Raw genomic sequence first — 27,993 nt, 5'->3', positions numbered from 1 at the left:
TGTTTTCCTGCAGCCAGTCATTGTTCAGTTAAAGTACACCTCTGAATGAAACTGCTCATGAATTGGCCAACTACATATATATATACATATAACTATATATATATACATATATACACACACACACATATATATATATAGCCTGATGTGTGTATGCATGTGTGTATTAGTGTGTACTTACTGCCCTCCCAGGTGCAGTGCAGCAGGTTGAGCGCCCCCTCCACTCTTTTCCAGTGCTGCAGGTGGAAGAAGGCATAGGCGATGGCTTCACTGTCGCCTCTCTTCAAAATGTGTTCTGGAGGAAGAATCAGACTCTTCATCTCCAGCAAATACTGATGAGGAGGAGGAGGAGCAGAGAGGAACAAAGATGATAAACAAGAATGAGATAGAACTTCTATTTAATGACATCCGTCTGTTACTTCCTGATCTCACGTGGATCTGTGATGCTTTTCCATTTCTTTCTTTTTATTTTTATCTATCTAATGTCATGCAGAAGGCAGGGAAGCATCTGGTCAGTTATACATTTACTCTGCAGCAGAACCACAAGCCCAAACACACAGACAGAGCCAGGCAGAGCTGTCTACCTTCAAACATAACCCCGCATCATGGATTCCCCAAAATGAACCCAAAAACTCAGTTCATATGAAAATGTCTCGTAAACAGTTTGCCACCTTCACTGACCGAGAGCTGTGTGACATTGTGAGGGCGGCAGGTGAGTGCTGTGTGTCTGTTTACAGCATCAAGGCAAGGCAAGTTTATTTGTTGAGCACAATTCGTACACAAGGCAATTCAAAGTGCTTTACAGCTACATAAAATCACAAGAAGGCAAATAAAATCATTCCATAAAACATAAAAAACATCATTAATTAATTAAATTAAAGGTGAAGAGTGTAGATAAAATACTTTCAGTTGTCATATGCACAGCTAAATAGAACTGTTTTCAGCCTAGATTTAAACATTGTCAAAGTCAAGGCCTGTCTCACATCTTCTGTACAGTATAAGGAGTGCCACCACAACTTACTTTGGGGACATGAGGGTTGAACTCCACCGCTCTGTGGATGGCTTCTACTGCGTTCATCTCTGCTGTGCTCAGCCCCCGCCTGGACGCTGCCTCTGGAGAGAACCTACACACACAAAATTAATTGACATAGTGTAAAATTCTTTGAATGGATGCTAAGAATTGCAGTTTAAACTAAAAACAAAAAACCTAAACAAATTAAAAATTATCTACAGATTAACAGCAAACACTAAATACAAACAGCAGCAACAGTGCGACTGTATCTTACATTAGACATTCATAAATAATCCTGCACCTTTGTGACCAGAGGGTCACAACGTGGGGTTCAGTGTCTTGCCCAAGGACGCTTCGACATGTAGCCCGGGGAAGCCAGAGTCGAACCACCGACCTTCCAATTGGTGGGTGACTGCTCTTCCTCCTGAGCTACAGCCACCCCCTCCTGAGCCACAGCCACCCAGTCCTATTCTCTCAGTCATACTGAAAATGTCCCTGTGGCTATTTTCTGCTTCATTTTAAAACCTTAAACAGCAGTGCAGGAATGTCAGATCCCTGGATGAGCATTGTAACTGAAAAGCAATACTCACTTGTCCGATACCGCCCTCGCTTTGAGCAAGGCTGCTGTGTAGCATATTGTTGCAGATTTGGGTAAGCTAATATCTGTGGAGGGTACAAAAGGCAGACAGAGGGGAAGGGGGTGTTAAATGAATGTAATATAAAAGTTTGACATTACAGGTTGTCATTAGAGGGGACACTGCAGCCTCACTGTGGGGGTTTGTCAATGAAGATGATGAATTTAGGTTTCAGGGTTTCAAGGGATCTGCAAGTGTTTTGTAAAAAAAATCTTATTTTTCAGTTTTCTTAACAATTGAGTGTGATCCTTCATTTTACAGCTATAACATGATCTTTCTTCTTTCTTCTGTCCACTCAAGCTCTTTTAGCTAACAAAGGCTTCTTCTGAACCATCAATTTGTATTTTAGACCTAATCCAAACTAGACTGAAAGTTTTCCCCTTAATTGACACTTCCATATTGGATTTGATCAATCTGTCTTTGTTGACTTTTAAGACTTTTAAGGTTGCTGTAATTAAACCTTGACTTAAAAAACCTAATCTTGATCCAGGACTGTTTGCTACTTATGGACTTATATCCAATCTCCCTTTTATATCTGAAATTCTAGAAAAATTGTTGCTGCTCAACTTTGTGATCATTTACATAGAAATAGTCTGTTTGAACAGTTTCAGTCAGGATTCAGAGCACATCATAGCACAGGTGAAAATGACCAATGATCTCCTCTTAGCCTCTGACAGCGGACTTGTGTCTGGATCTCAGTGCTGCATTTGATGCAATCAATCACAGCATTCTATTACAAAGGGTTCAACGAGTTATTGGGATTAAAGGAACTGCATTAGGCTTATTTAAGTCATATTTATCTGATAGATACCAGATTGTTCTTATAAATAAAGAAACTCACACACCAGAGTAAGTTATGGAGTTCCACAGGGTTTTGTGCTTGGACAGATTATTTTCACTTTATACATGCTTCCATTAGGTAACATTATTATACAGAATGGCACAAATTTCCATTGCTATGTGGAAACCAATCAACCAATACAAAACCAATCAGTTGGCTACATTACAAGCATGTCTTAAAGACATAAAGACCTGGATGATACTTGCTCTGAATGACATTTCCTTGGCTTCAAGTTTTACAGTGAGAAACCTTGGACTTATCAGGATCTGTCCTTTAATTCACATATAAAACAGGTTTTCAGGACTGCCTTCTTTCACCTTCATAATATTGCCAAAAATTAGGAACATCCTGTCTCAAAGTGATGCAGAAAAACTAGTCATGCATTTGCTACGTCTAGACTTTATTACTATAATGCTGCCAGAGTTCCAATGAGAACTAACAGGAGAGATCATATTTCTCTAGTTTTAGCTTCTCTTCATTGGCTCCCTGTTAAATTCAGAATAGAATTTAAGATTCTTCTTCTCACATATAAAGTTCTTAATGACCGAGCTCCATCATATCTTAAAGATTTAATTGTAAGGTATTTTCCTAACAGAGCACTTCGCTCCCAAACTGCAGGTTTACTTGTTGTTCCCAGAGTTTCTAAAAGTGCCAGTCATGGACTGTCCATAACGAACACCATGTTCAGGCATAAGGGTGTCCATATGTGCACTTGGCACCAGGACACCCTTGGCCGCAGTTCGATGATCGACTTTGTGGTTGTATCATCGGACTTGCGGCCGTATGTCCTGGACACTCGGGTGAAGAGGGGGCGGAGCTGTCAACTGATCACCACCTGGTGGTGAGTTGGCTCCGCTGGTGGGGGAGGATGCCGATCAGACCTGGCAGGCCCAAACGTATTGTGAGGGTCTGCTGGGAGCGTTTGTCAGAATCCCCCGTCAGAAGGAGCTTTAACTCCCACCTCCGGCAGAGCTTCAACCATATCCCGGGAGAGGTGGGGGACATTGAGTCCGAATGGGCCATGTTCCGTGACTCCATTGCCGAGGCAGCTGATCGGAGTTGTGGCCGTAAGGTGGTCGGTGCCTGTCGTGGCGGCAACCCTCAAACCTGCTGGTGGACACCAGTGGTGAGGGAAGCCGTCAAGCTGAAGAAGGAGTCCTATCGGGCCTTTTTGGCCAGTGGGACCCTGGAAGCAGCTGATAGGTACCGACGGGCCAGACGGGCCGCGGCTTCGGCGGTTGCTGAGGCAAAAACTCGGGCCTGGGAGGAGTTCGGTGAGACCATGGAGAACGATTTCCGGACGGCCTCGAAGAGATTCTGGTCCACCATCCGGCGTCTCAGGGGGGGGAAGCGGCTCACAGTCAACACTGTTTACAGTGGGGACGGGGCTTTGCTGACCTCAACTAGGGATGTTGTGAGTCGGTGGGGGGAGTACTTCGAGGAACTCCTCAATCCTACCAACACGTGCTCGGAAGAGGCAGAGTCGGAGAGCTCGGAGACGGGGCCTCCCATTTCTGGGGCTGAGGTTGCTGAGGTGGTCAAAAAGCTCCTCGGTGGCAAGGCCCCGGGGGTGGATGAGGTCCGTCCTGAGTTTCTCAAGGCTCTGGATGTTGTAGGGCTGTCTTGGCTGACACGCCTCTGCAGCATCGCGTGGACATCGGGGACAGTGCCTCTGGACTGGCAGATCGGGGTGGTGGTCCCCCTCTTTAAAAAGGGGAATCACACTCCTCAGCCTCCCTGGTAAGGTCTATTCGGGGGTATTGGAGAGGAGGATCCGTCGGATAATCGAGCCTCGGATTCAGGAGATGCAGTGTGGCTTTCGTCCTGGCCGTGGAACAGTGGACCAGCTCTATACCCTCGGCAGGATCCTGGAGGGTGCATGGGAGTTCGCCCAACCAGTCTACATGTGTTTTGTGGACCGTGTCCCTCGTGGAGTCCTGTGGGGGGTGCTCCGGGAATATGGAGTGCCGGACCCCTTGATAGGGGCCGTTCGGTCTCTGTATGACCGGTGCCAGAGTTTGGTCCGCATTGCCGGCAGTAAGTCGGATACGTTTCCAGTGAGAGTTGGACTCCGTCAGGGCTGCCCTTTGTCACCGATTCTGTTCCTAACTTTTATGGACAGAATTTCTAGGCGGAGCCAGGGCGTTGAGGGTGTCCGATTTGGCGACCTCAGAATCGGGTCTCTGCTTTTTGCAGATGATGTGGTTCTGTTAGCGTCATCAGGCCGTGACCTTGAGCTCTCACTGGAGCGATTCGCAGCCGAGTGTGAAGCGGCTGGGATGAGAATCAGCACCTCCAAATCCGAGACCATGGTTCTCAGCCGGAAAAGGGTGGAATGCTCTCTCCGGGTCGGGAATGAGATCCTTCCCCAAGTGGAGGAGTTCAAGTATCTCGGCCAGAGGTTTCTTCCTGTTAAAAATAAGTTTTTTTCTTTCCACCGTCACCTCGTGCACACTGATTGAATCAAAGAAAAGTTTCAATGCTGTTGGTTTCCTTAGCTAGACAATTTTAATTTTTTCAATTGGCTCTATATGAATTAGACTAATTTGGAATTTAATAAATTGGAATTGATTGGATTATGATTTTGTTACAACGAATTAGATTGTAATAGGCTTGATTGGGCTGTATCTTTGAAGTGCCTTGAGATGACAATTGGTGTGATTTGGCGCTATCTAAATAAAACTGAACTGAATAGAAATATTGTAACAAAAAACGGGACATACCAACAAAGGTGATGCTCTCTGAAAAAATATTTTGTCTGACCAAACATTACAAAATACACTCAATCTGTATGTGTGCTAAGGGTGCAACGATTAGTTGACAAAAATCAAAAATATAATTAGTCGCGACATATTTAATTGTGGGTTATGACATCACACGTCCTTTTCACGCCGTCGAGCTGAACATAATTTTTTTCGTACGGAGTGAGTCATCTCACTTCCTACCCATTTCTGCTTAATGCATGCGCGTTATGGTAAATAATAGCAGGAGATGACCTCTAAAAACATAGTGAAATGGCTGCGGCTTAATTATCGTCCTCTTGTCCAAGACTATCAAGGGTCTAGGAGCATTTCACCCTCAACACATAGAAAAAATAGATTACCTGCAAGTTTTGTAAAGCCGACCTTACGTATCACGGGAGCACGTCTGTCATACATGAACATTTGAAGATGAAGCACTTGGAGCTCTGGGAGACGCGCTCTCACCATGTTAAGATATTTAGCTTGTTAGCGTAGCCTGCTAGCTATAAATAAGCGGAGTTGTCTTGGATTTTAAAATTAAAGTGCAACATTAAAATTGTATTATTCAATTGTATTACTTCACAGTATTACTTCACAGTCCAGTTACAACCACACTGTGTTCTTTTTCACTTGTTCACTTTTTTGTATTGACAGCACTCTTCTTAGCATTTTCAGTTTATGTTAATGTTAAAAGTCCAGATGAAATATGGCTTGAATGTACCTTTTCAGTTTTAGATTGTTTTAATTAATAATTAACCGATCAATTGATTAATAGTATCAATAATTGATGACTAGTCAACTATCAAAATAGTAGTTAGTTGCAGCCCTAATGTGTGCATCTGTCAAAGTACAGATGGAACTGTTCAAGACATTTTAAACATTTTAAATCTGACCAGTGATGACATGTTTAGCCGCATGTCCTCATTCAATCGCTGGTTGTCTAGATGGTGTCCAGCAAACAACGTGGGCTACATAGATAATTGGCAATCTTTCTGGAGAAAACCTGGTCTGATGAGGAGAGACGGCATCCATCCCACTTTGGAAGGAGCTCTTCTAATTTCTAGAAATATGGATGAATTTATTAGTCATCCAAAAACATGACATCCCAGGGTTGAGACCAGGATGCAGAGTTGTAGTCTTACACACTTCTCTGCGGCTTCCCACCTGATGCTGCCCCCCCCTCAATCAAAAAACACAAAAGGAGCAAATCCTCTTGTGCAAAAAAAATTTAAAACAAAAACTTTAACTGAACAAAAACATCAAACTATTAAATGTGGTTTGCTGAATATTAGATCTCTCCCTTGGAAGTCTCTGTTAGTGAATGATTTGATTTGTGATCATCATATTGATATATTTTGTTTTACAGAAACCTGGCTGCAGCAGGAGGATCATGTTAGCATTAATGAATCAACTCCCTCTGACTATTTAAATGTTCATGTTCCTAGAACCACAGGCAGAGGAGGAGGAGTGGCAGCTATCTTCAGATCAGGGTTACTAATCAGACCTAGACCCAAGATTAGTTTTAGCTCTTTTGAATCTCTGATTCTCAGTTTTTCCCACCCAAAGTGGAAATCACAAAAACCATCAGACAGCATGGCATAAATTTCCATTGTTATGCTGATGATACTCAGCTGTACTTATCTATGAAACCAGATGAAACCTACAGGTTGGTCAGACTACAAGCCTGTCTTAAAGACATAAAGACCTGGATGACTCAGAACTGTCTGCTTTTAAATTCAGACAAAACTGAAGTTGTTCTCTTTGGACCTGAGCGCTTCAGGGAGAAATTGTCTAGTTATATAGTTACTCTAGATGGTATTTCCTTGGCTTCTAGTTCTACAGTGAGGAACCTTGGAGTTATTTTTGACCAGAATTTATCATTTGACGCACATATAAAACTGGTTTCTAGGACTGCCTTCTTTCACCTTCGTAATATTGCTAAAATCAGGAACATCCTGTCTCAGGGTGATGCAGAGAAACTAGTCCATGCATTTGTTACTTCAAGATTGGACTACTGTAATTCCTTATTATTGGGCTGTCCCACATATTCTCTGAAAAGCCTCCAGCTGATCCAAAATGCTGCAGCCAGAGTTCTGATGAAAACTAACAGGAGAGATCATGTTTCTCCAGTTTTAGCTTCTCTTCATTGGCTCCCTGTTAAATTCAGAATAGAATTTAAGATTCTTCTTCTCACATATAAAGTTCTTAATGACCGAGCTCCATCATATCTTAAAGATTTAATTGTAAGGTATTTTCCTAACAGAGCACTTCGCTCCCAAACTGCAGGTTTACTTGTTGTTCCCAGAGTTTCTAAAAGTAGAATGGGAGGTAGAGCCTTCAGTTATCAGGCCCCTCTCTTGTGGAATAAGCTGCCAGTAAATGTCTGGGAAGCAGACACCCTTTCCACTTTTAAGATTAGGCTTAAAACTTTTCTTTTCGATAAAGCTTATAGTTAGGGATGGCTCAGGTAATCCTGAAACATCCCATAGTTAAGCTGCTATAGCCTTAGACTGCTGGGGGACCTCATCTGTCACACCTTTCCTCACTTTGCTCTCTTTTTCCCCCTGTTTAATTTCACAATTGATTTTATGTACATGTGACATTATTGTGATTATTAACCTATGTTTCCCTGTTCCAACAGATATCCTTTGAATGGTGTTATGGTGTTTTTCCCCCCTCTTTTCTGTCTTCTCAAACCCCAGCTGGTCGAGGCGGATGGCCACCCTTCCTGAGTCTGGTTCTGCCAGAGGTTTCTTCCTGTTAAAAGGGAGTCGTTCCTTTCCACAGTCGCCACAGGCACGCTCAGGACGGGAGATTGGACTGAAGACACGTTTCGGTGCAATCTGTTGGTTTCCTTAGCTAGGATATAAATTTTTTGAATTGGCTCTATAAGAATTAATTGGATCATGATTACAATGAATTGAATTCCAATTGGCTTGAATTGGACTATATTACTTAAGTGCCTTGAGATGACAATTGTTGTAATCTGGCGCTATATAAATAAAATTGAATTGAATTGAATTGAATTGAAACAAACCTGAATGAAATTGAACCTATTAAGACCTGAGCTGTGCTCTAAACACAAATTACATAGGTCAAGTTTTAATGGATTAATACAGACCTACTAAATTAACTTAATGAAATTTTAAAAGACATTTGCTACACAAGCACAAAGCATGCACTTTTGAAGCAGTGGAGCATGAAATGGAAAAGACTTAATGAATCTATGATGTTCTGGAGTCACACTTCCCAGACATTCTCGCTCAGTTAAAAATATTCAAAGTAGATTGTGTGTGTACTTAAATCTTTTGCATTCTAAGTTAAAAAGACAATTTAGGTCTACTATACATCTTACATGTCTGAAATTGTTTTAGGAAGTCTTCAAGACAGAAATATTAGATTTTGTCTGAAAAAGTGACAGCAAACTTAACCCTAATGAGTATTTAACATGTTTTGTGCACTTTTCTACAATCCCTGGTTTTGTCATTCAGAGGAGACGCTGCTTCCAGCACTGGTGGATGTGTTGTGTATCAGTGAACTGTGCGTGTCTCTCACCGTCGTACTTGGCCAGAACTGCCTGAACGTCAGCGTAATTCTGGAGTTCTAGTAGCGACTCCAACAGGTTTTCATGGATGTTGAACATACTGAGGAGAGGGAACTCCTTCATTAACTGGAAAACACACAACTGTTGTTACATGTAATACCAGGAAGGGGGCAACATAATCAGCAGACAAAAGCTATGGGTCATCACAATGCTATATTGTCCCGTTAAAAAGTAAACTGGGTGAATGTTACTGTCACAGAAACAAAGAACATTGTTTATCTATGTGCTTTTTCTCCATGTAAGGTATTCTTCTGGCAGGTTGTATACTTACATCTCTCATCATTTTAACTGCTTCTCGTGTTCGGCCAAGCTTTCTGGAGCACATGGCCAGTCTCCTCTTTATATACACCAACACATTAGTGTCTCTTCCTGTTGGAAATACATAAAAATTTAATTTAACACAGCCCGGTCACATAACTGGGAGTTTTCTAAAGTCCTCGGCACCAACAAACTCCTCTTACTACAAACTAGTATTTAAATTAGATTAAATTAGATTCTCATTGACCCAACAGTGTTGTTACAGCATGGATTATACTCACTGTGTTGGGCTTCATACTGTGTACCATGATGTTGGAGCTGTTGGCTGCGGCGATAGCAACCCTCACCAGCTTTTAGCGCCTGTTTAAATAATCTCTCTGCCTCAATGATGGTGGTGGCCTCCTCCTCTGCCAGAAGGATGAATGCTGTTGCACAGCTGCAGGAGAAGAAGGGCCAGGGAATTAAAATCTAACTCTGTCTCACATTGTGTTATAGCTTCATTCTTTACTCAGAATACAGAGCTTCTTGTTTTTCTTCTTTGCAACCTAAAACTTGTACAACATGTATTTGGAAGCAGCATCTGACAGAGTGCTGATCAAAGAACATTTCCTCTGAGTCAATCTGCAGTCACATCCTTGATATTTGCTGAGAGCAACACATGATGCCTAAACCCTAACAATCATGACAACATGTAAAGTTATATTTTTTTCGTATGAATTATGTTGTTATTCAATAAGAAGAACTCAAGGAAAATTTATTTACTCTATACTTACTACAGATGATTGTGATGGAACACAGATTTGAGGCCATGTCAGTAAACAGTGTGTATGTATGTTTGTGCTAGCAACTTTAAAATGTGGAGGTTTTGCTGTCATCTTCAAGCTGTCAGCACAAAAGACCTACACACAGTTTCGAGATGTGCACCCGAGATTCCTCTCATCTATTCAGTACCAGAACAAATTAAAAACATGGTCATAGTCTTTCTTTGAGTTCCTTTTTTAATGCTCCTGAATAATGACCAAAAAAGACCAACAATACAGCCTCTTTCAGATGTTCACTTTTTCCAACATTCCAATGTGATAGCATCATATCTGTATCAGTACCCTTTCTGTTTTCCGTAAAGATTTACAACAACAATATCACCGGGTCAGCTCAACATACCACTGGTATGTTTCACACTAACACAGACTGCTTGGCATGAACAGTAACATTAACTTGACCTGTTGATCATTTTGGCTAATCAGTCATTATTGATGTGAAAAGTTTAAATAACTTCTGCAATCCTGGAGTTACTGTAAGACCAAATGTGTGTCAGGTCATGGTATCACTGAATTCAAGTCAGTTCATCCTTGATTCAAAGTGGATGTTTGCAGCTGATGTAATTCAATTCCTTCCTAGTATTTCTGATATATCACAGTCACAATTGCAGGGATGTAACAACAGGAATCAGGAAATGGGTTTAGAGTGATCTTGACAACAAAAACATACGTGCATTCTCATGTTGAAGTGAAAATGTTCGCTTAATTTAAAGAAGGTCCCTCGGAGCATACTGAGATACAGCGTCAGATGTACCAAAATACCTCCAGGCACAGCTGTCCTCACCAAGGAACGGAAGTATTATGGTTTTCTGCTACATTAAATTATGTTTTATTTAACAACCTTTCTCTTCGTTTTGGATTTTGTTTAGTGTTTTGAATCCACCCCTGAAAAAAAGTTATGATCAATCTCTCTTTGTTGACAGGATATGTACCTCAGACTTTTAAGGTTGCTGTAATTCAGTGTTTCTCCATTCCGGTCCTCATTATCTACTGCCCTGCATGTTTTCGATGTTTCCCTCCTCCACACCTCCACACCACACCTGATTCAAATGAATGGCTCCCTATCAGGCCACTGTAGAGCTTGATGACGAGCTGATCATTTGAATCAGGTGTGGTGTATCAATCTCCTTTCATCAGTGATCACTGGCATCCCAGAGTCACTCCCCTAATGCCAGCCATCACTGCTCCTCACACCACAACAACCATCTTTTTCTTCCACAACCACAAGCTACCCCAGCGTCTCACCAACTGTATACCAGTCACAGCGGGGTGGGGTTACAAAACCTGGTTCGGGTAGGGGGTAGAAATAGGTAAAGATAAGTAGGAATGGGATTCAAACCCTGGTTCGTGTAGGGGGTAATGAAAGTATGGAGGGTGCCAGAGGTGGAGGCAGGACAAGACACACTAGCAGATTCAGTTGACAAACTCCCCTAAACAGTCACTAAAAATGCCAGTAAAATACAAGGCCATACAGGCCAAGTCACCTGAAATGGCTGCCTGGTTTGAAAAGGCTAACATGGGCCTTACTCTCCACTTAAATACATCCTGGATTTCTTCCTTGCTTCTCGCAAGAAGCAAGGAGAAGCAAGCTAAGTTACCCTAAGTGCTCTCCCTGTTGGACCCCCAGCTACTATTGCTTCTTCTAATCCAAATCCACTGACTGGCCTTTATTGTCTCATCTGACATTTCCTTACTATTCTCCTCACTCTGTCCACTTACACCCAACTCCCTCAACAATGAGACAATAAATCCTCTACATCCTACTTCCACTGGACAGATCCTCGCTGCTCTGCTTCTGCCCTTAACTCTACATACCTAAGCTTTTTCCTTTCATATGCTTCTACTACTAAGTCCTCCCAAGGAACAGTCAGCTCTATGAAATAGACTCTCATTCTACTCCTAGACCACAAGACTATCTCAGGCCTGAGATTTGTAGAGACCATTTCCTGGGGAACAACAAGCTTTCCTCCTAAATCTACCCAAATCTCCCAATCACAAGCATCCTCTAAGCTGCCTTGTCTCCTTATTGTCTTATTAACTTTCTCCCCCTCTTGAACAAAATTAATTGCCACTCTCTTCACCTTCGACCCTTCTAAATTCATCTTCCTTCGTTTGTCTTCAATACCTGCAGCTAAGCTTCTTAATACTTGGTTATGTCGCAACGTATACCAGCCTTGCAACAGACTAATTTTACAGCCTGACAAAATATGCCTTAGAGTTGCAGTACTTGAACATAACAAACATAGTGGGTCTCCGTTTACGCAGAGTTTTAGGTTCTGGGGAATTGACAATACATCATATGTTGCCCCCATCAAAAATCTAATACTCTTTTCCTCCATACTCCACAGCTCTTTCCAACTAAGCTTGTTCTTCTGTACACCTTCCCAATTCAACCACTGTCCCTGCTTAGCCTGAGCCACTACCTTTGTACCTCTTAAGATTTCCTCCTGTCTACGAACCTGCTCAACCTGCTCTCTCTTCTCCTTGGGACCTGCTCTACTCCACACCGGTTTGCCTGGGCTAAGCCCCAAGCCTCCCGGCCTATTTGAACATTACCCAAAATCTCTGTATGTCTAAGAGTTGCTTCTGCCTCCTGAGCTGCCATTCTTGGATTCCATTTCCTCCCCTTGGTTAGGTTTGGAACCACCTTTCTAACTACCACATCTTTACTCCCAGCTAGCAGGAGCCCTGTCCTAACTTTAGTACATTTAAACTCCTCTACTATACTAGATACTGGGAGCTGGAGTATGCCTTTCCCATACAGTGCCACAGTACATCTAGGAAGATCTAGCCACTTCCTAATGTAAAAGCAAACTAACCTTTCCATTTTTCTGCAACAAATAATGGAATCTCATACACAGACAGTGGCCACATCAACCTAGGAAACAATCCAAACAGCAGACACCACAGCTTCAACTATTCTGGAAGCCCTGATTTATCTATTCTATCCAGTCTCTATCCAGTTTCTCTTTCCGAAACTGCATTACCTGCTCTCCATCATTCGTCTGCCTGGTACCACCTACCTAAACTCTTTACTGCCTTTTCCCTAATTATTGGATTTTTTTCTTCATCTATTACAAACTTTATTTTACTTAATTTCCCTCTACTTATTGAGATACTTCTAGACTTATTAGGTTTGATTTTCATACCAGCCCACTTTAGATTTTTATTAAGTCTCTCAAGTATAAGAATAGGTCCGTGCCCCTATCTTTCACTGAGTCACATCTCCAACTCATAGTCCTGTTCGTTCCAGTGTCAGTTGCCACGTAGTCTGCCTGTGAGTCATCTTCCGCCTCTGCACTCGCTGACCCTAGGGTTATTCTCCTTAGTTTACTTGTAGCTTATGCTGGTTTTAACAAAGCTTCTAGTGAATATGCAATTGTGTTATTTTAACATTTACATGCGACTGTATCTAAAAATGAACAACTATGAGCAGGTATCTTTGGTCTGTTGCCTTATCTTTTATTTCCTTCAGTGAAGAGAGAGGTTCATGTCGCAGTGATGCCACTACTGCAAATATTATTGCAAATAAAGCTCAATAATAATAAAAAAAATAATGCAATTCTCCAGAATAAACTTTGACATTTGCTTAATAGAGCTGACACACAAATAGGTTACAGTTTTGAAATAAGCACAACATGGAGAAAAGCATTCACTTAATTAAGAGGGTTGTAAACACAATGTGAACGCCCCCCGAAGACCAAGGCCCTTTTACCTCAAATTTTTCTTGACTCATCAGCAATACATAAAACCAAGTTTGAAGTGCATCTCCACTTTAGTCATATGACAATGGTGAAAGGGAGAGTTGAAAAGGGGAACCAAATAGAGAAAGGAAGAGGAAACAAACTCACTCCTCAAGCTCCAGAGCTTCATGTGCAGCAGAGATGCGAGCCTGTGGGTTTCTTTCTCTCCATGCCTTCTGCATGACTGAAAAACACACAATCAGACCGATATGTATATGGGCCACATTACCACCTGTATACAATGAAAAAAAGAAAAAGAAAAAATGACTCCATTTCATGTTCAGCGTATGCGTTTTCTTACTGGCGTCAGCAGGCCGCAGGTGGTCTGAGTCGCAGGTAAAGAAGGTTTGGTGGTCTTGTGCTGACAAATTCATGTCGTAATATGTCAGCGGCTCTCGACCTGTTACCCATGTATAACTGCTCAAAAGCACAGTGAAAAAAATGAGACATTAATTATTATTCAACTGTTTCAAAAAAGAAAGAAACTGTTATCCAAACGCACTTCACAGAATGAGAAAATAAGAGCCAGGCCTACTGATAGGGCAGAGATCCAAAACATAGGACAAATAGCAACTGACTACTTAAATCAGAAGCGTGAGTAATGCAAAAATGAAGGATGAGTCAACGGCAAGAGCAGGAGGCAGGCAAATCAAAGGAGAACAAAAGAGCACTGACAACAGACCGATGGGAACAGAGACAAGAAAAAAAAGAAAGAAATGAAGATCAAACAGATGGCAGATTGTGAAGCAATAACAAAGGGTTAGAAGAGTAGAAGAAAGAGCATATCAGACACAAATGAAGACAAATAAGAGGTGGAAGAGTGAACTCACCGATTATATTCTGCTCCACGAAATAAATTCAGTGGATTTCTCCATACTTTACATTCTGGAGCAAGGAGACAGAGAGAGCACAACACTGATGAGTGTCAAGGGCAAAGCCGACACTGAGCCTGCTTTGCACACTTCAAAGGTTTGACTGTGCATTCTTCCATATACCCTGCAGCTCTCAGTGTAGCACACTGATCTCTTTGAGAGCACAACTGAGAGGGAAAAGGTCTTAAAACTCCTTTTTTACCAAACACACTTCTGAACAAACTATCACTGTTGTGCTAAAACCATCACAAGTTTTTGTTTTAGCTACAAGCACTGAACTTAACTACATGGCTCTTTATGATGTGGAGACCAAAATATCAGGGAATATCAGGGAAACTAATTTAACACATCAAGACCGTTTTAATCAAGATGAGGTGTCAGCCTGAAAAATGGCTGTGTAATATGATTTGTGGCTTGAGGTAGCTCAGATAATCCCTGATAGTTATTTAACCCTGTATGTCCCACGGTTGCATATTTACAACATCACTTTGGCCTGCAAAAAAAAAAAGCCTAGAAAGGTTTTTTTTTCTCAAGGCCACATTTACATAGGTAATGGTGCCTATTGTTTGTCCTAACAATGCTATTGAATAGAAGAAGTGTGACTGAAGCATGACTGGATTTGTCAGGATTGAAGTTAGTAAAATTCCTTAAATAAACTTTTTTTTTGTGTTTATTACAAAGTGTTGAACATGTACATACTTAATTATCTTGAAAAACATTCATCAAACATTCCTCACAACTTCAAATTTGATTTAGAGATTGTTATGTCTATGTTGTAATTCTACAACCTTGGGCCAGAGTGGTAGTCAAAATAGCCTGTGCTCCTTACACATTACAGAAGGACACTGCACTTCTCAAATGATAACAAATTGAAAACAAAATGTAGTAGAAATTCAAAGTGTTAGATGATTCATTGTTCAACTAAGCGCTAGATGTTCTTTTCTGTTAAATGTTTACTTAGTTTAGCTTAGACCGTAATTAAACACTTGAATAAATTGTATGGGATATTTGAAACTCCAACATCTATAGCAGTATTTGAAACTCCCTGTATCTTTGTAGTTTTTTCTTTGTTTTTTAACTTTTAAATGATCAATGTTGCCCAAGCAAACAACAGGTACAGAAAAACAGGTTCTGAATGTTCTGCAATTGTTGGGGGGATGCCTGTTGCATTGTTCAGGGACAGGTGTGAATGGTCTTGAATGTGAATCTGTAAGTGCTCTGGGGGAATGCGTGTGTTCCTTTTAGTATGATAAACAACTTGACTGTGTCAGAGATGGAAAAGAAGGACAAACTCTGGAAACTTAGACCATGGCTGAATTCATTCAGGAAGAAATGCCTGCAGGTGCCCCTAGACAGTTCTGCTCCCAACTATGCCCCAGGTTGCAAATTTACAACATTTCCCTAAAAACTTACTAAAATGTAAAAAATATGAAAACTCTTTAATTTCTACATCAGAGGCCTCCTAAAACAAAATCTGAGAGGTCAAAACATTTTTTGCAAATTTTTTTTCTATGTCTGGGTCTTACAGGGTTAAGCATGAGACGGAATGTAATATTGTTACAGGGAATGTATCACTCAACAGTTTTGGAGCTTGAACTAGACAGGGAACTTCAGGACAGAATCTCAGCTTCAGTTACATCAAGTTGAATTCTGTTCTTAGTTTTATCGATAAAACAATAACTTAAAACAAAAACTTAACTGAACATGTCTGTGTGAGCAGTGCAACTAGTTATAGTTGTTTTAAAATGATAGGCACAAAACAGAAAAAGAAAAACTCTCTTATGTGATACTCTGTCAAATGTTTATGCTTCCTAGTTTTATAGCTTCAGAAGATTAACTTGTTGATTTTAACTCAGCACATAACTGGAGCAAACTTGTAGAGAATAAAATGACAGAGTGCAGTTATTTATCACTGCAGATTTGGACTGCTGTTGCAATGACATTCCTCATAAACATGGAAAATACTCCTCTAAAAGGAATTTGAGTCACCTAACGTGTACTGCATGATGGATACATATGTAGGAAACGATGTTTTACTCTGTAAACCAGTGGAATTCTTCATCACTAAGAAATTTTCTTTACTCAGGGGAGCACAACTGCATTCATTGGGTTAACCACGATCAAAGCATCACTGACGTAAAACATATGCAAAGAAACAGCAGAGTAGAGCTAACTCAGGGTGGAGGATACTGCTGGACAGACGCTAATTTCTTACACAGCCGCTACTGAATTTCAATAAGCGCACTGCCAGGGTTTGATGGTCATGTATGACTGAGCTTCAGTGTTGTCTTTTACACAGTAGTTTTCTTACCGAAAAATACTTTTTTAACATTAGAAAGCTTATTCTGTTTAGCCTGTTTTAATGATATTTTGATTTAATTTGTTTTAATGGAAATATGGTCCACCTTAAATTCAATCAACACCCCAAAATAAACCCAAATATAGTTAAACTGATTTTCATGATACTGAAAAGTTTTGATTTATCTAATTATTCTGACTTTTTTTATGAAAGCTTGGAAGATTATGTAAATGTATCTACTTTCTAAAGGCTACAAATGTAAAGAAACAAGTCCATAAACAGTAAATTGAAAATATAGTACTATGATAAAAGTTTGTTATCCGTATGATTTAATTAATTATCATTATTATATAAATCTGAAGCACCAAGAAGAGTGATGTGTAATATGCAGAGTGATCCTGAAGCTGCTCCACAGGCAATAACTTTACAGTTTACTAAAATATGGGTGCATCTTCTGATTCACAGCCGAGCTACACATTCAAACCAAATTCATCCAAATGGAATGCCTTAAATAAACGCTCATTGTGTCAACATAATCAAACATAGTCTCTTTTTCTGTGTCAATTCACACCTCAAAATAAGTGTCACAGGATAACAACTCACGACTAGATGCATCAATGTCCACTCTGCATGTAACTCTTAAAGAAACATGGCTGAAAAACTATTTCATTAACAATTCAGGCCTCAAAAGGAATTAGTAAAATCAATTGTTGGCATTCTGCAGCTTAGTTAGTTTTATCTAAGACTTGACTTTAAGTCAGCCCTGCGTAGCATTTAAATCAACAGGTAACATCCACGACACCTCTATCTAATATCATAGCCATCCATTCTACTACCTTGTAAATTTGTGTTTGTAGTCTCTTTTCTTTGGTAACAAATAATTAAAAAAAAAAAATATATAAAAAATTGTTAATTAAAACAACTAACAAACCCTTTGATCTCACAGAATGTAGCCTATGATGTTAGGCTGGGTATACAAGCTGAAGTTAATAAACTGCCACAATAGGACTGAAAAGATAGGATGTTGTTTTTCTTTTAGTCCTGATAATCATATTATGTGTTAGTAGGTGGTAAATCTATTAGTTCTTACCAGACACACTTTGCCGATTGGAATCAGCCTCTCCATTACTGGTGCTTGAGTTGCTGGGAGAGCTGCTGTCCACTCCACCCAGCAGGGGGCGGAGGTGGCTCACAGACACCTGCTCTATAAACGAGGTCCCATACTTCCTGAAATACCACCACTCAAAGATCTGAGAGGAGAAACAGAGAGACAGCAAGAGACTTGAGTTAATTGAAAAACATTGTGGGTTTTTTGAGTTAAGCATAAAACAGGAAGAAAACATCTACAGTGGTAGAAAATATACTTTAGAGTTTCATCAGCTATTCAGATATTTAAACAGGATATACTTTATACTTACAAAGTTTAACACAAGTGCAATGTAATAGATAGCTGAGAAACACATCATTAGCTAAACAATCTAAGCAATGCTTAACGAGTCTTTGCCCCCCCCCTTTAACACGTCTTTATTATTGTTATCAGAGTAAGTCTGATTAACACCATCTGAAAGAGTGGGTTTCAGCCCTGTTCCACAGCAGCTTCAGAGTGTGCTTTTCCAGATGTTTATGTTTATGTATTTAGCAGACGCTTTTATCCAAAGCGACTTACAAATGAAGATATATATATGAAGACATAGATCCTACCAATTACCTCCTTCAATCAGAGCAGAGAAACTTCTGCAACAAGTTAAAGTGTGAAAATGAGAAATAAGGTTGGGTCATGACGTCTGAGAATGATTCAGATGGAGGAAAGAGGTTGTCTGCTAATCTAAAAAAGAAACCTCACTTTACTGTGCTGGGTTTGAGCTACACCCTCTCTTCATAGTCAAGTAAAACAATTTACACCAACTGCAAATCCAACAACTTCTCTATAAGCCCATTCAAAAACATTTCATAAAAGGTTTAAATCATCAGACCAACAATCCTATCAAGTTGTTAAGGAGAAGAATGGTGTTGTATTTAATAACTGGACAAAATAAAATTAGAAAACATTCTGATATGATATTCATTCATTTTTATGCTTCTAGTATTGATTACTAAATTTGAGATAAACACTGGTATTATTAACTACTTTTCTACATATACAGACTGCTATCTGGTGTAAAATGTTTTACATGGTCGTCTGAAGACCTTCAGTAGAAAATGAAAAATAAATAAATAAATAAATGTGACAAACATCTATTCCCATTACCAAGAAATGGCCACCATCACCTCAGTAAAACCAATTGCCCTCCACAATTCCTCATGATTTCACAGAACATGTGCAAAGCTTAACATCATTTCCAAGCAGCCTACACAAATTGGCTAATAGCCCGGAGGGCAGAGAGAGTGAGTTAATTAAAAGAGGGGCTATTTTAAACTACATAATAAACACTGCTGCAGTTTGCCATCTCTGTGTAGAACCTGAGAGAAGAAATAACTGGAACCATCAGCATCTAATGCACAGCATTGAGGACCTCTAATCAGATCTGCATCCCCATCCCACGCAAATCACCCCAAATCCATTCTCTGTAATTTGAATAGCCCAGGAAAACTTTAGACGCTGTTAAGCAGTGTAGAGGCATAGGTGGGGTAGGGCTTTTTTGCCCAACTCATCTTATGAAAGACCAAGAGTATAGATTCCCTCTCACTGCAGAATCTAGTGGCATCTGAACCAGTGATTCAAGTCCTAAGAAATTACGTCTTGTGCTTATAAAGTTAGGAGAGGAGCCAATTCTAAAAATAAATTTTCCCTTTCGGACGATGAATGAAAATGTCAACTAAGGGCACACAGTCATCTACCTTAAGTTGAGATTTTTAAACTTATATGATGAATCAAATAAAGAGTTTAACGTAAAGAACTAGCAAGAGATACCTGGGTTTGGACAATTCTTTTTTTTTTTTCCCCAAAAGAATACAGAAACCATAAGCATTACTAACAACATGCTGAGGTGCAAAACTGTGACCAGTTATCAGCTTCAGGATAGTCATAATGGCTAAAAACAAGGACATCTTACCAGTATGAGTCCTGATATGAGGGATGAAGTGCCTGTGAGAGCCACGTAGAACTTGGGCGTCAGGGTGTTGAGAAACATGCTTACTACAGAGAAGACAAAAAGGATAAAGGTGCTTGAAATTGTTTAGAAGACATATCTGTAGAATCAGTTCCTTTAGGTAAAAAAAAAAAAAAGTTGAGTCTATCGGGAAGAGTGTATGAAAAACATTGACAGACTCAAGATTCAAGAACATTTATGATTCCAGAACATTAAATGTTTTATGCAAAAAGATTTTCCCAGAGAGCCCTGCTGCTCAGATATAAAATTCCGCAACACGGGGACCAAGGTACAGGGTTAACTACAGAGAAAAGATGTTCTGTGGGTACAAAGTCAGAGTGAAAATGAAAGGGGTAAGATCTGCTATTTGTCAGATTCTGTCATTTCCGAGTGCGCATTGAACACAACACTATATGCTTCGGAGAAACTGTGGTGGCCTGATGCTGCGTGCAGCACACACTACCCAACACATCCATCACTCAAATGTGTCACGATGTCTTCTCCATCAAGTGAAACCACCATCTCAAGTTCTGAGGGTACTTTTAGAGATATAAATTAAAAATAAATGTTACATTTGGTTAGATATTCTGGAAAAGATAACTTGCAGTGAATGTCACTGTTAGTTGTTCTGTATTATATTAGTGTTCACCTGTGTGGTATTAAAAGGTATTATTAGCTATGTAAGGCTAAAGGCTGTTTGTATTTAGTTTGATAGAGGAATAGCATTAGCAGGCAACACGTTTTTCTCACCATTCGCAGAGTGTAACACCGGAATGGGAGACTGAGGTAATAGAGAGAGGGAGAGGACGAGGAGGCAGAGCTGCTGGAGCAGGCAGGGCGAGGCGAGGGAGAGGCAGGACAAACACAGTCATAATCAAAAAGTACCGCTACTGCCAACATTATCTTCAAAGCCTCTTAGTATCATGTTACACTTTGATTGAAATCAGCTGATCTCCGTAACATGACAAAGTCATTTCTGTCCAGCTAACAAAGCTACTTAATAGTTTTGGTGCATAAACTCACGTGAATCAATAGTTTTCAATAGGGACACGGACAAAACGTTATGTTTGTTTAATCAGATCAGCTGATCTCTGTAACATGCACAGGCTACAGCCACCAAACAACATTTATCATTTACATTAGTAACACTGAGCTGAATTACCTTTCCAGCAGAAAAGAGGTAACTTTGGAGTCACTTTTAAAGCCTTACTCCCCCATCAGTGACCTCCATTTGGGAAAGGCGACGCCGATATTTACTCGAGTTTTACCCCGTCTTCTGTCTCTAATCCTTTTGGACTCGTCATGTTTTTGTTTCTTGGATGACAACTCGTGGTCTTTAGAGGTTTGTTTTGCAGAACAATAAGTGTGGTCGCCATGTCTATTTAGATAACTTCACAAAATTGAAAAACTTCCAAAATATATATTCTGACCACTCCTTCTTTCTCTTCTACAACGTCAACTTCTTTCATCTACAAAGTAGCGGCGAATCGCGCTTGTACCACCCTTTGTCCCTTCTAGGCCACTGTAATCAATATGGCGACACAAGTGGTGTCCTTCTGGGTAAGACTGCGATTTATGTAAATAAAAAGGCGAAATCTAAAATATTAAAAACGTAACGACTCGTTTCATAGGGGGAATATATAGCACTAACAACATAGTTATATGTATTATATTCCAATTCTGTTAATAAATCACCATAATTATAACACAGTGGTCCTTTAAGCTTCACTGGCAGCCTGAAGTCAGAGACTTAGCTTTTTAAAATTCTGCCCAGTAAATAGGACTTATAGCATAAAAAATGGCATCTAGATGAAGTCTGATAATTAATGTGCTAAAAAGAATAAATACGAATGTCAGTTTGCAAGGATATGACTGGGTGTTTTTTCTAAACACAACTAAAATGAAAGGCGAAAAAAACCTGCTTGCACTCTTACTTCAGATGATGAACAGTTGGGAGATACCAGTATACAGCTTCTCCTCTAACTTGAGTTTGACACTGATTCAGTACCTTAAGCTGAGGATACGAGAGAGTGATCCACATCAATCAAGCTGACTACAGAGCTGATCAATGTTCCTCTGAAGCACCAACCCCACCACAATTATTACTACATTGGCCATAGCAGGAATTTACTTCTGCTCCATCAGCAGTGTTGGAGGGTCATGGATTTACAATAAACAATGGAGGATTTGAGTTTTTTTTTCAGTTCATAAGAAGAGTATATTTGGAGTCGCTGTAGGGTATTATTTTTCTTTATTATTATTATTTATTATTTGTCTTTAGTGCTAGAAAAATGTCACTTTTATGAGCTGTACATCTTATAATTTTATCATTCCTGCAGAATGAAGCAACAAAACAGTTTCTTTTAGTATCTTTTAACAATATACAAGAACTTTTTAACCACAGTCCCAGTAGCCTGCTGAAAATGAGTCAAATTTTCTTAGCTGTTTAAAATGATGATGCACACACAGATCACTGCATTTTGGTGGGAGTTTTGGGTTATGTTAATTTCTATTATCAGCCACATGGAGGATAGAGTGGGACAAAAGACTCCACTAAGATGAACCCCAGCCTCATGCCTCATGTATAAACTAAGTGCAGCTGGGTAGCTATTCAGTGCAGTGAAGTGGAGGCTCTCATCTGAACAGAAAAGGTCTTTCAGATAAGCTCGCAGTAAAACAGGCCTTACAGCTGCCATCGGTCTGCACTAATGAGAGGACTCTGCTGCTTGGCTGACATTTAATTCTTTGTCAAGTCACTATATTAGCTATAATTAATGTTTGGTATCTTTACACATTCACATAAAACAGTAAAGGAAAGTATGCATAAGTAGAAAGAAATATTTAATTTCAAATGAAAAACAATATTTTTTAACCTGTATACAGGAAATTAGTAGAAAAACAATTCATGGATATGCTTCTACACCAAGAGCGCCGATTGCCGCTTTTCACATCCACTCATGCTTGGTAGAATGCATAAAAACAAAGCCTGACTATTTTGTATTAAGAGATTAAGAGAGATGACGGGAGCTTTAGGGAAGCAAGTTCCTTAACCCTAAAGCAATCTAAAAGTTTTGCTCTGTATATTCACAATGCATCAAAATGCCAACTAATGATGTCAGGATGTTTATTGCTGCAAGTATGCATCGACACCCTGACCAAACAGTAAGAGAAACACAGAATGCACAGACTCCTCAGCAGCACTCTAACATGTAAAGATAAGACTTCCACTTATGTATGTTAACATTTCTTTTATGTTTTTGTTATTTTCTCTTGTTAACATAAGGCAACATTTTTGAATGTGTTAATTGTGACAGGAGGAAAAATGCGAGTGTGCTTTTCTCAAAAACTCACAAACAAAGAACATTTGGGTCAGAGGCAATTTAAGGCAGGGAAGGGGTGGCTTCTAACCTCTAACTGACTACCCTGGATATTCTTGTAGAATGAGGTGTGTGCTTTAGAAACTGTGATGACTCATAGCTTTTGCTCCCACGGCAACAAGTGCTAGCTGCTGGTAAAACGAAAACACATGCTAGCCACCTCTAACTCAAGATGAAGAGAATTATTGACAGTATTTTGTAAAAAAAAAAAAAAAAGAAAAGAAAAAAGTGATAAGTTGCTCAACATACTTATCCCCAGTGCTAACTCTGAAAGCTCCTACCAACAACGTTAGTGGAACCAACCACTGAACCACCCATCTACCCCGTCCCTGGTAAGCAGTTATCCTGACCAAGCTTCAGAGTCAGAGCCAGCAAACAATGAAAACTTCAAAGATGCAGTCCAATTCAAGCCAATTACAATACCATTCTTTGTAATACAATACAATCAAATAAAATGAATTAAAATACAAATTAGTCCAAGTCACATAATGCCAATTGAAAAAAAAAGTCCTCTATAAAGGCAAACCAGCAGACTGCTTCGAAACTTCTCTTCGATTCAGACCCCCATCCTGAACATGCACAAAGTAACGGTGGAAAGAAAAAAACTCCCTTTTAACCAGAAGAAACCTCTGCCAGAACCACACTCAGGAAGGGTGGCCATTACAACCAAAAAGGGGATTATAATAAACTTAACTGACTATACTGAATTAATAATATTTGATTTATATGCCAATTAAAACTTACAATTTATTCATTGACTTTTTAATTAATTCAAGAAAAATATAATTCTCTTACAAAAGAAAACAGGTTAAATGTCAACTTGACCTCCAGCAATTACAAATAACTGCCCAATTTATTGTGGTATCTGTATATTTTTTTTGGTAATGCACCTAACTGTAGATTAACGTTTTGCACCAGAGCCCTGCTTAAGATGACAGTTTTTATCCTGGTGGGACTGGACTCTTTCTGGGTGACAATGCCTCCATCCACAAAGCTCGAGGAGAGACGAGATGAAAAAGATCACTTTCCATCACCGTCATCAAAATACCAAATATAGGAATGTCTTTTGGAAGAAGGGCTATCTCTCCTGATGGGAGTTAGAGACTTGTAGAATCAAAACCAAGCTTCAATTAAGTTATTCTGGCAGCGCATGGTAGTTAAATTCCTTACTAAGATATTTCTTGTGTTTTTTCCTAATTTGTGATTCTGTTGTCCTTTATACCCCAAGATCAGGGACATGTTCCTATTGTTACATTGTAGGCACTGACAAATCAATCATTTCAGTGGAAAGAAAAGAATGGAATGCGTGTTTATGTCACAGCATTACTTCCCTTAAACCTCTTTTGGAGCTACCACTCCAATGAGTTAATGTTCGTAAAAAAAACAGTTAAGTAGCAAGGTAGGAGAGCAACGTGATGAATTTAAGGGACAAATTGAATCAGACAGATTCAGGACTAAATGTCACCAGAGACAACAGGAGACGTGACCTTTACTGAAAAGGGGACGGTCGGCAGACTGCTGGCCTGACTGCAATGATAAAAGACACATTGAGTAACACTCGTGACCATGCACACATTCAAACTAGCATAATACTCATACAGCCACAATCTCTCTTTCACACACACACACACACACACACAGTCCACTAAACACAAATGTCATCAAATGAGAAGTCTTCTACTGTTTTTTTTTGTTGTATAAGACTACTTTGTTACTAAGTTATTTCTACCATATATTTAAAAAGGCATCTGCTCTACAACAAACATACCAATAGAAGAAAATATGTGATCTTCGTATAATGCAGTATATGACACTGCATATTACACTGGCACACCAGCATCTCAGACCAAAACAAACTGAAACTTGCCGCATTTCTGCAACTCTTCCCAGGACTCAAGCAAGACTCTCTGTTCAAGTTCACTCTGGTCCCATCTGTGGGATAGACCTTTATTTGATGGACAACAAATATATTTTGCGACAGATTTACACCTAAATAGGTAGAACTACTACTTTATAGCTTCATACAGCACAGGGTTTCAGTCCTTCTCACTCCATTTCACTCACTCACACACACACACACACACGCACCCACTCACACATTTCATTGGCTCCTCCATTTTTCATCTAAACAAAATCACCAAATCAGAAAAAAGTCGAAAGGGATGGAACATGCACATTTTAATTTTGATTTTTACATTTACATTTACTTTGACTTTCATTTCATTACCGATAGGATGAACTCAACATATTTCATGGTTTTTCTCAACAGCTTCATTTAATTTGTTATTATAATACATTTCAGTATTTCAGGCCAGTACCATAATCCAAAGAAATGCTATTTAAATTTGGGAAACTGAGTTTGTAACATTATCATTCCTCTTCACAACAACAGACTTTGCAGCACTGAAGATACCAAATATGAAGCAGGTCGTATTTTGTCCCCTTCTTCCTGCACACATGCAACAGTCTTGGTAAATTACCATAACAATCATAATTGTAGTGCAAAGGACAGCTGACACTGATGGTGATGTAAGTTACATCCAACATGCTGCTGTTGCCTTCACAAGTGTCTCATGTTTTAAGTTTGTGGTTGAGTCTGCAAACTTTGTATTCCCGCTAACAGTGAGCCAAGGTGTGCCGCCATTCATAGCTTTTCCTCATAAACTGTGCAACCATTTCATATCTGAAGGAGATATCTACCATCTTATCTCCACTACTATGTCACTTAATTTAATCTGAGAAAGTTATTATCTTAAACTAACTAAATTCAGAGAAATAAAAAAGCTCTATTCATATAACAGTATATAGCAACTGGTTGATAAAAACATTTCAAATATGAAAACTCCATAAACTTCTTCTGCTTTTAAGCTTACTTCTGTATTCTTTGGACACAGTGTATTAATTACTAATTTAGTGCTCTTTAATAAAACAAGTTTTTGTTGTTGTTTTGGATAGTGAAAATTTACAAAATAGCTAATCAATTCAAAAGCTACCTCATGTGCCTTCAGTCCTCTTTCATCTGATAGTTTAAAGAATGTATGTAGGTAATAAATGGCTGTGAATTTTGACCTGATGACCAGACACAGTTTGTTTGTGCTGAGAGACAGGCCATTTGCTCTATCAATGAGTTGACTGAAAATGTGACAACACTTCACCAGGGTCAACGGTAATTTAATTTCCCTTCATTGTAACATTAGTGTTGAATTATTTATTAGTCCAAAATTACTGTCAACAAAATATCTGACTTATCTGTACAGGCAGGTTGCTGGATCCCCTTCCTGCAGTGAAGTACGACAGCAAGTCATTAACAGGAGGCACAAAAGGATGCTACGGTCTTATAAATTCAAGTGATGTTGTAAACTATATTTTCATTCACTTATGAGACTATTCAACAGTCCATGATGTCTGACTGCTAAAATGCACCTGAATGGCATCTTAAAAAGGGCTTTGTGGATGCTGAGATTCATAAATGCATATTGAAATTGGCATCAGGAATAAAATATAATAGACACGAAGATGTTTTCTGTAGATTTTACAAACAGAGACTAATCTAAAACATACAGTGGGTGCAATTCTCAGGGTTTAGAGCAGAAGGTAATTACAATATGGTGTCTCTGTAGGAGCCTTGCTGAAAATTTCATCAAGTTCAAACATTAGAAGAAGCAATGTGAGGGTGACATAAGATGAAGCTGCAAACTCCTGGGGACCACCTAAGATGTAAGTCACTCCAGCTCAGCTATTCTTGCCTGAAATGTTTGTTGGCAGAGCAGACAAGGGAGTGCCTCACAGTCTGGCTCATACAGCAAAACTATGACTTGATTGGGCAGGTAGAAAAGCCTGTGTGGGTCCAACTGCCTCTGTTGACCTTTGAGCGACAACAATAGCTGGTAAGTTAGCCTGTCTGTGTGTGTGTGAGCCATAAAACAACATAGGTATATGGAGACTCTACCTCAGTTTTTTCAAATAATTTCTCAAACTTATCTTGAACATAAGAAAATACAGAGAGAGTGTGTCAACCAAGAAAACTGAGGCAAGTGACCTTCAAAATCTCTCATCCAAAATATGGTAAACCTAGGAGGAAGATTTCCAAACAAAGAATTTTGAGTCCAACTACAGATCCTATGGCAGTACAGTTTTGACTCGGCACGACTCTTCCATTCTTCGCTTTCCACTGCACAGTAACCCTGCGATGTGGGCGGGATCAGCTGTTTAGCGCAGCGTATGTGAAGCTGTGAGAGACAAGACATAAAACTTACCCAAAGGGACTTACAAAGCAAAGTGCACAAAGAAGTGCAGAGTACTTTTACTGAATGAGTTTGCAACAAGCTTTTAGTTCAGACAGGGTGAATATCATGTAGCAGTAATCATAACGACAGTACAGAACTCAGTTCTAGTCAGTGGAGAAACAAAGAGCCATCTGTTATACATACTCGCCTTTAATAAACATGATTTTGTAATCATTAGCTATGACCACATATGTGAAGAAATGAGATATCTGTGATTTAAATTCTAAATTGTCTGCTGGACTTTCAAATGAACAATGAACAGTGTGTGTGCACTGCTGCTGTTTAGGCCCACAGGTGATGATTGCTTCTGACCAATCAGCGCTTTACAGCATCGTTTCTACATCCCCATATAGCACTGGCTAGGATCATGTGGAACCTCAGCCGAGGTTGTACTCGAGGTTGAAAAAAACCCAAAACAATG

General features: G+C 39.6%; 1 protein-coding gene across 5 annotated transcripts in view; it reads right to left on the bottom strand.

The window, feature by feature from the left end:
- The window catches only part of LOC140307517 (suppressor of tumorigenicity 7 protein homolog), a 58,148-nt gene that overhangs the window by 10,789 nt on the left and 19,366 nt on the right, over window positions 1–27,993 (bottom strand). For 3 of the 5 annotated variants that reach the window (XM_072386442.1, XM_072386443.1, XM_072386446.1), the window contains 11 exons: window positions 19,874–19,956; window positions 17,911–18,070; window positions 14,480–14,534; window positions 13,951–14,066; window positions 13,758–13,833; window positions 9,370–9,524; window positions 9,102–9,199; window positions 8,782–8,911; window positions 1,600–1,672; window positions 1,019–1,121; window positions 179–329 (listed from right to left, as the gene is read on the bottom strand). In XM_072386442.1, coding sequence (XP_072242543.1) covers window positions 179–329; window positions 1,019–1,121; window positions 1,600–1,672; window positions 8,782–8,911; window positions 9,102–9,199; window positions 9,370–9,524; window positions 13,758–13,833; window positions 13,951–14,066; window positions 14,480–14,534; window positions 17,911–18,070; window positions 19,874–19,956 — 1,200 coding nt within the window. The remainder of the gene's footprint in view (window positions 1–178; window positions 330–1,018; window positions 1,122–1,599; window positions 1,673–8,781; window positions 8,912–9,101; window positions 9,200–9,369; window positions 9,525–13,757; window positions 13,834–13,950; window positions 14,067–14,479; window positions 14,535–17,910; window positions 18,071–19,873; window positions 19,957–27,993) is intronic. The other 2 variants (XM_072386445.1, XM_072386444.1) reach the window with 1 other exon arrangement.

This window comes from Leuresthes tenuis, unplaced genomic scaffold (genome assembly GCF_036924035.1).
Source record: "Leuresthes tenuis unplaced genomic scaffold, fLeuTen1.0.hap1 SCAF_5, whole genome shotgun sequence".
NCBI lineage: Eukaryota > Metazoa > Chordata > Actinopteri > Atheriniformes > Atherinopsidae > Leuresthes > Leuresthes tenuis.
Note: the sequence above shows the minus strand (reverse complement) of the source record. Positions and strands in the feature narration are given on the sequence as shown.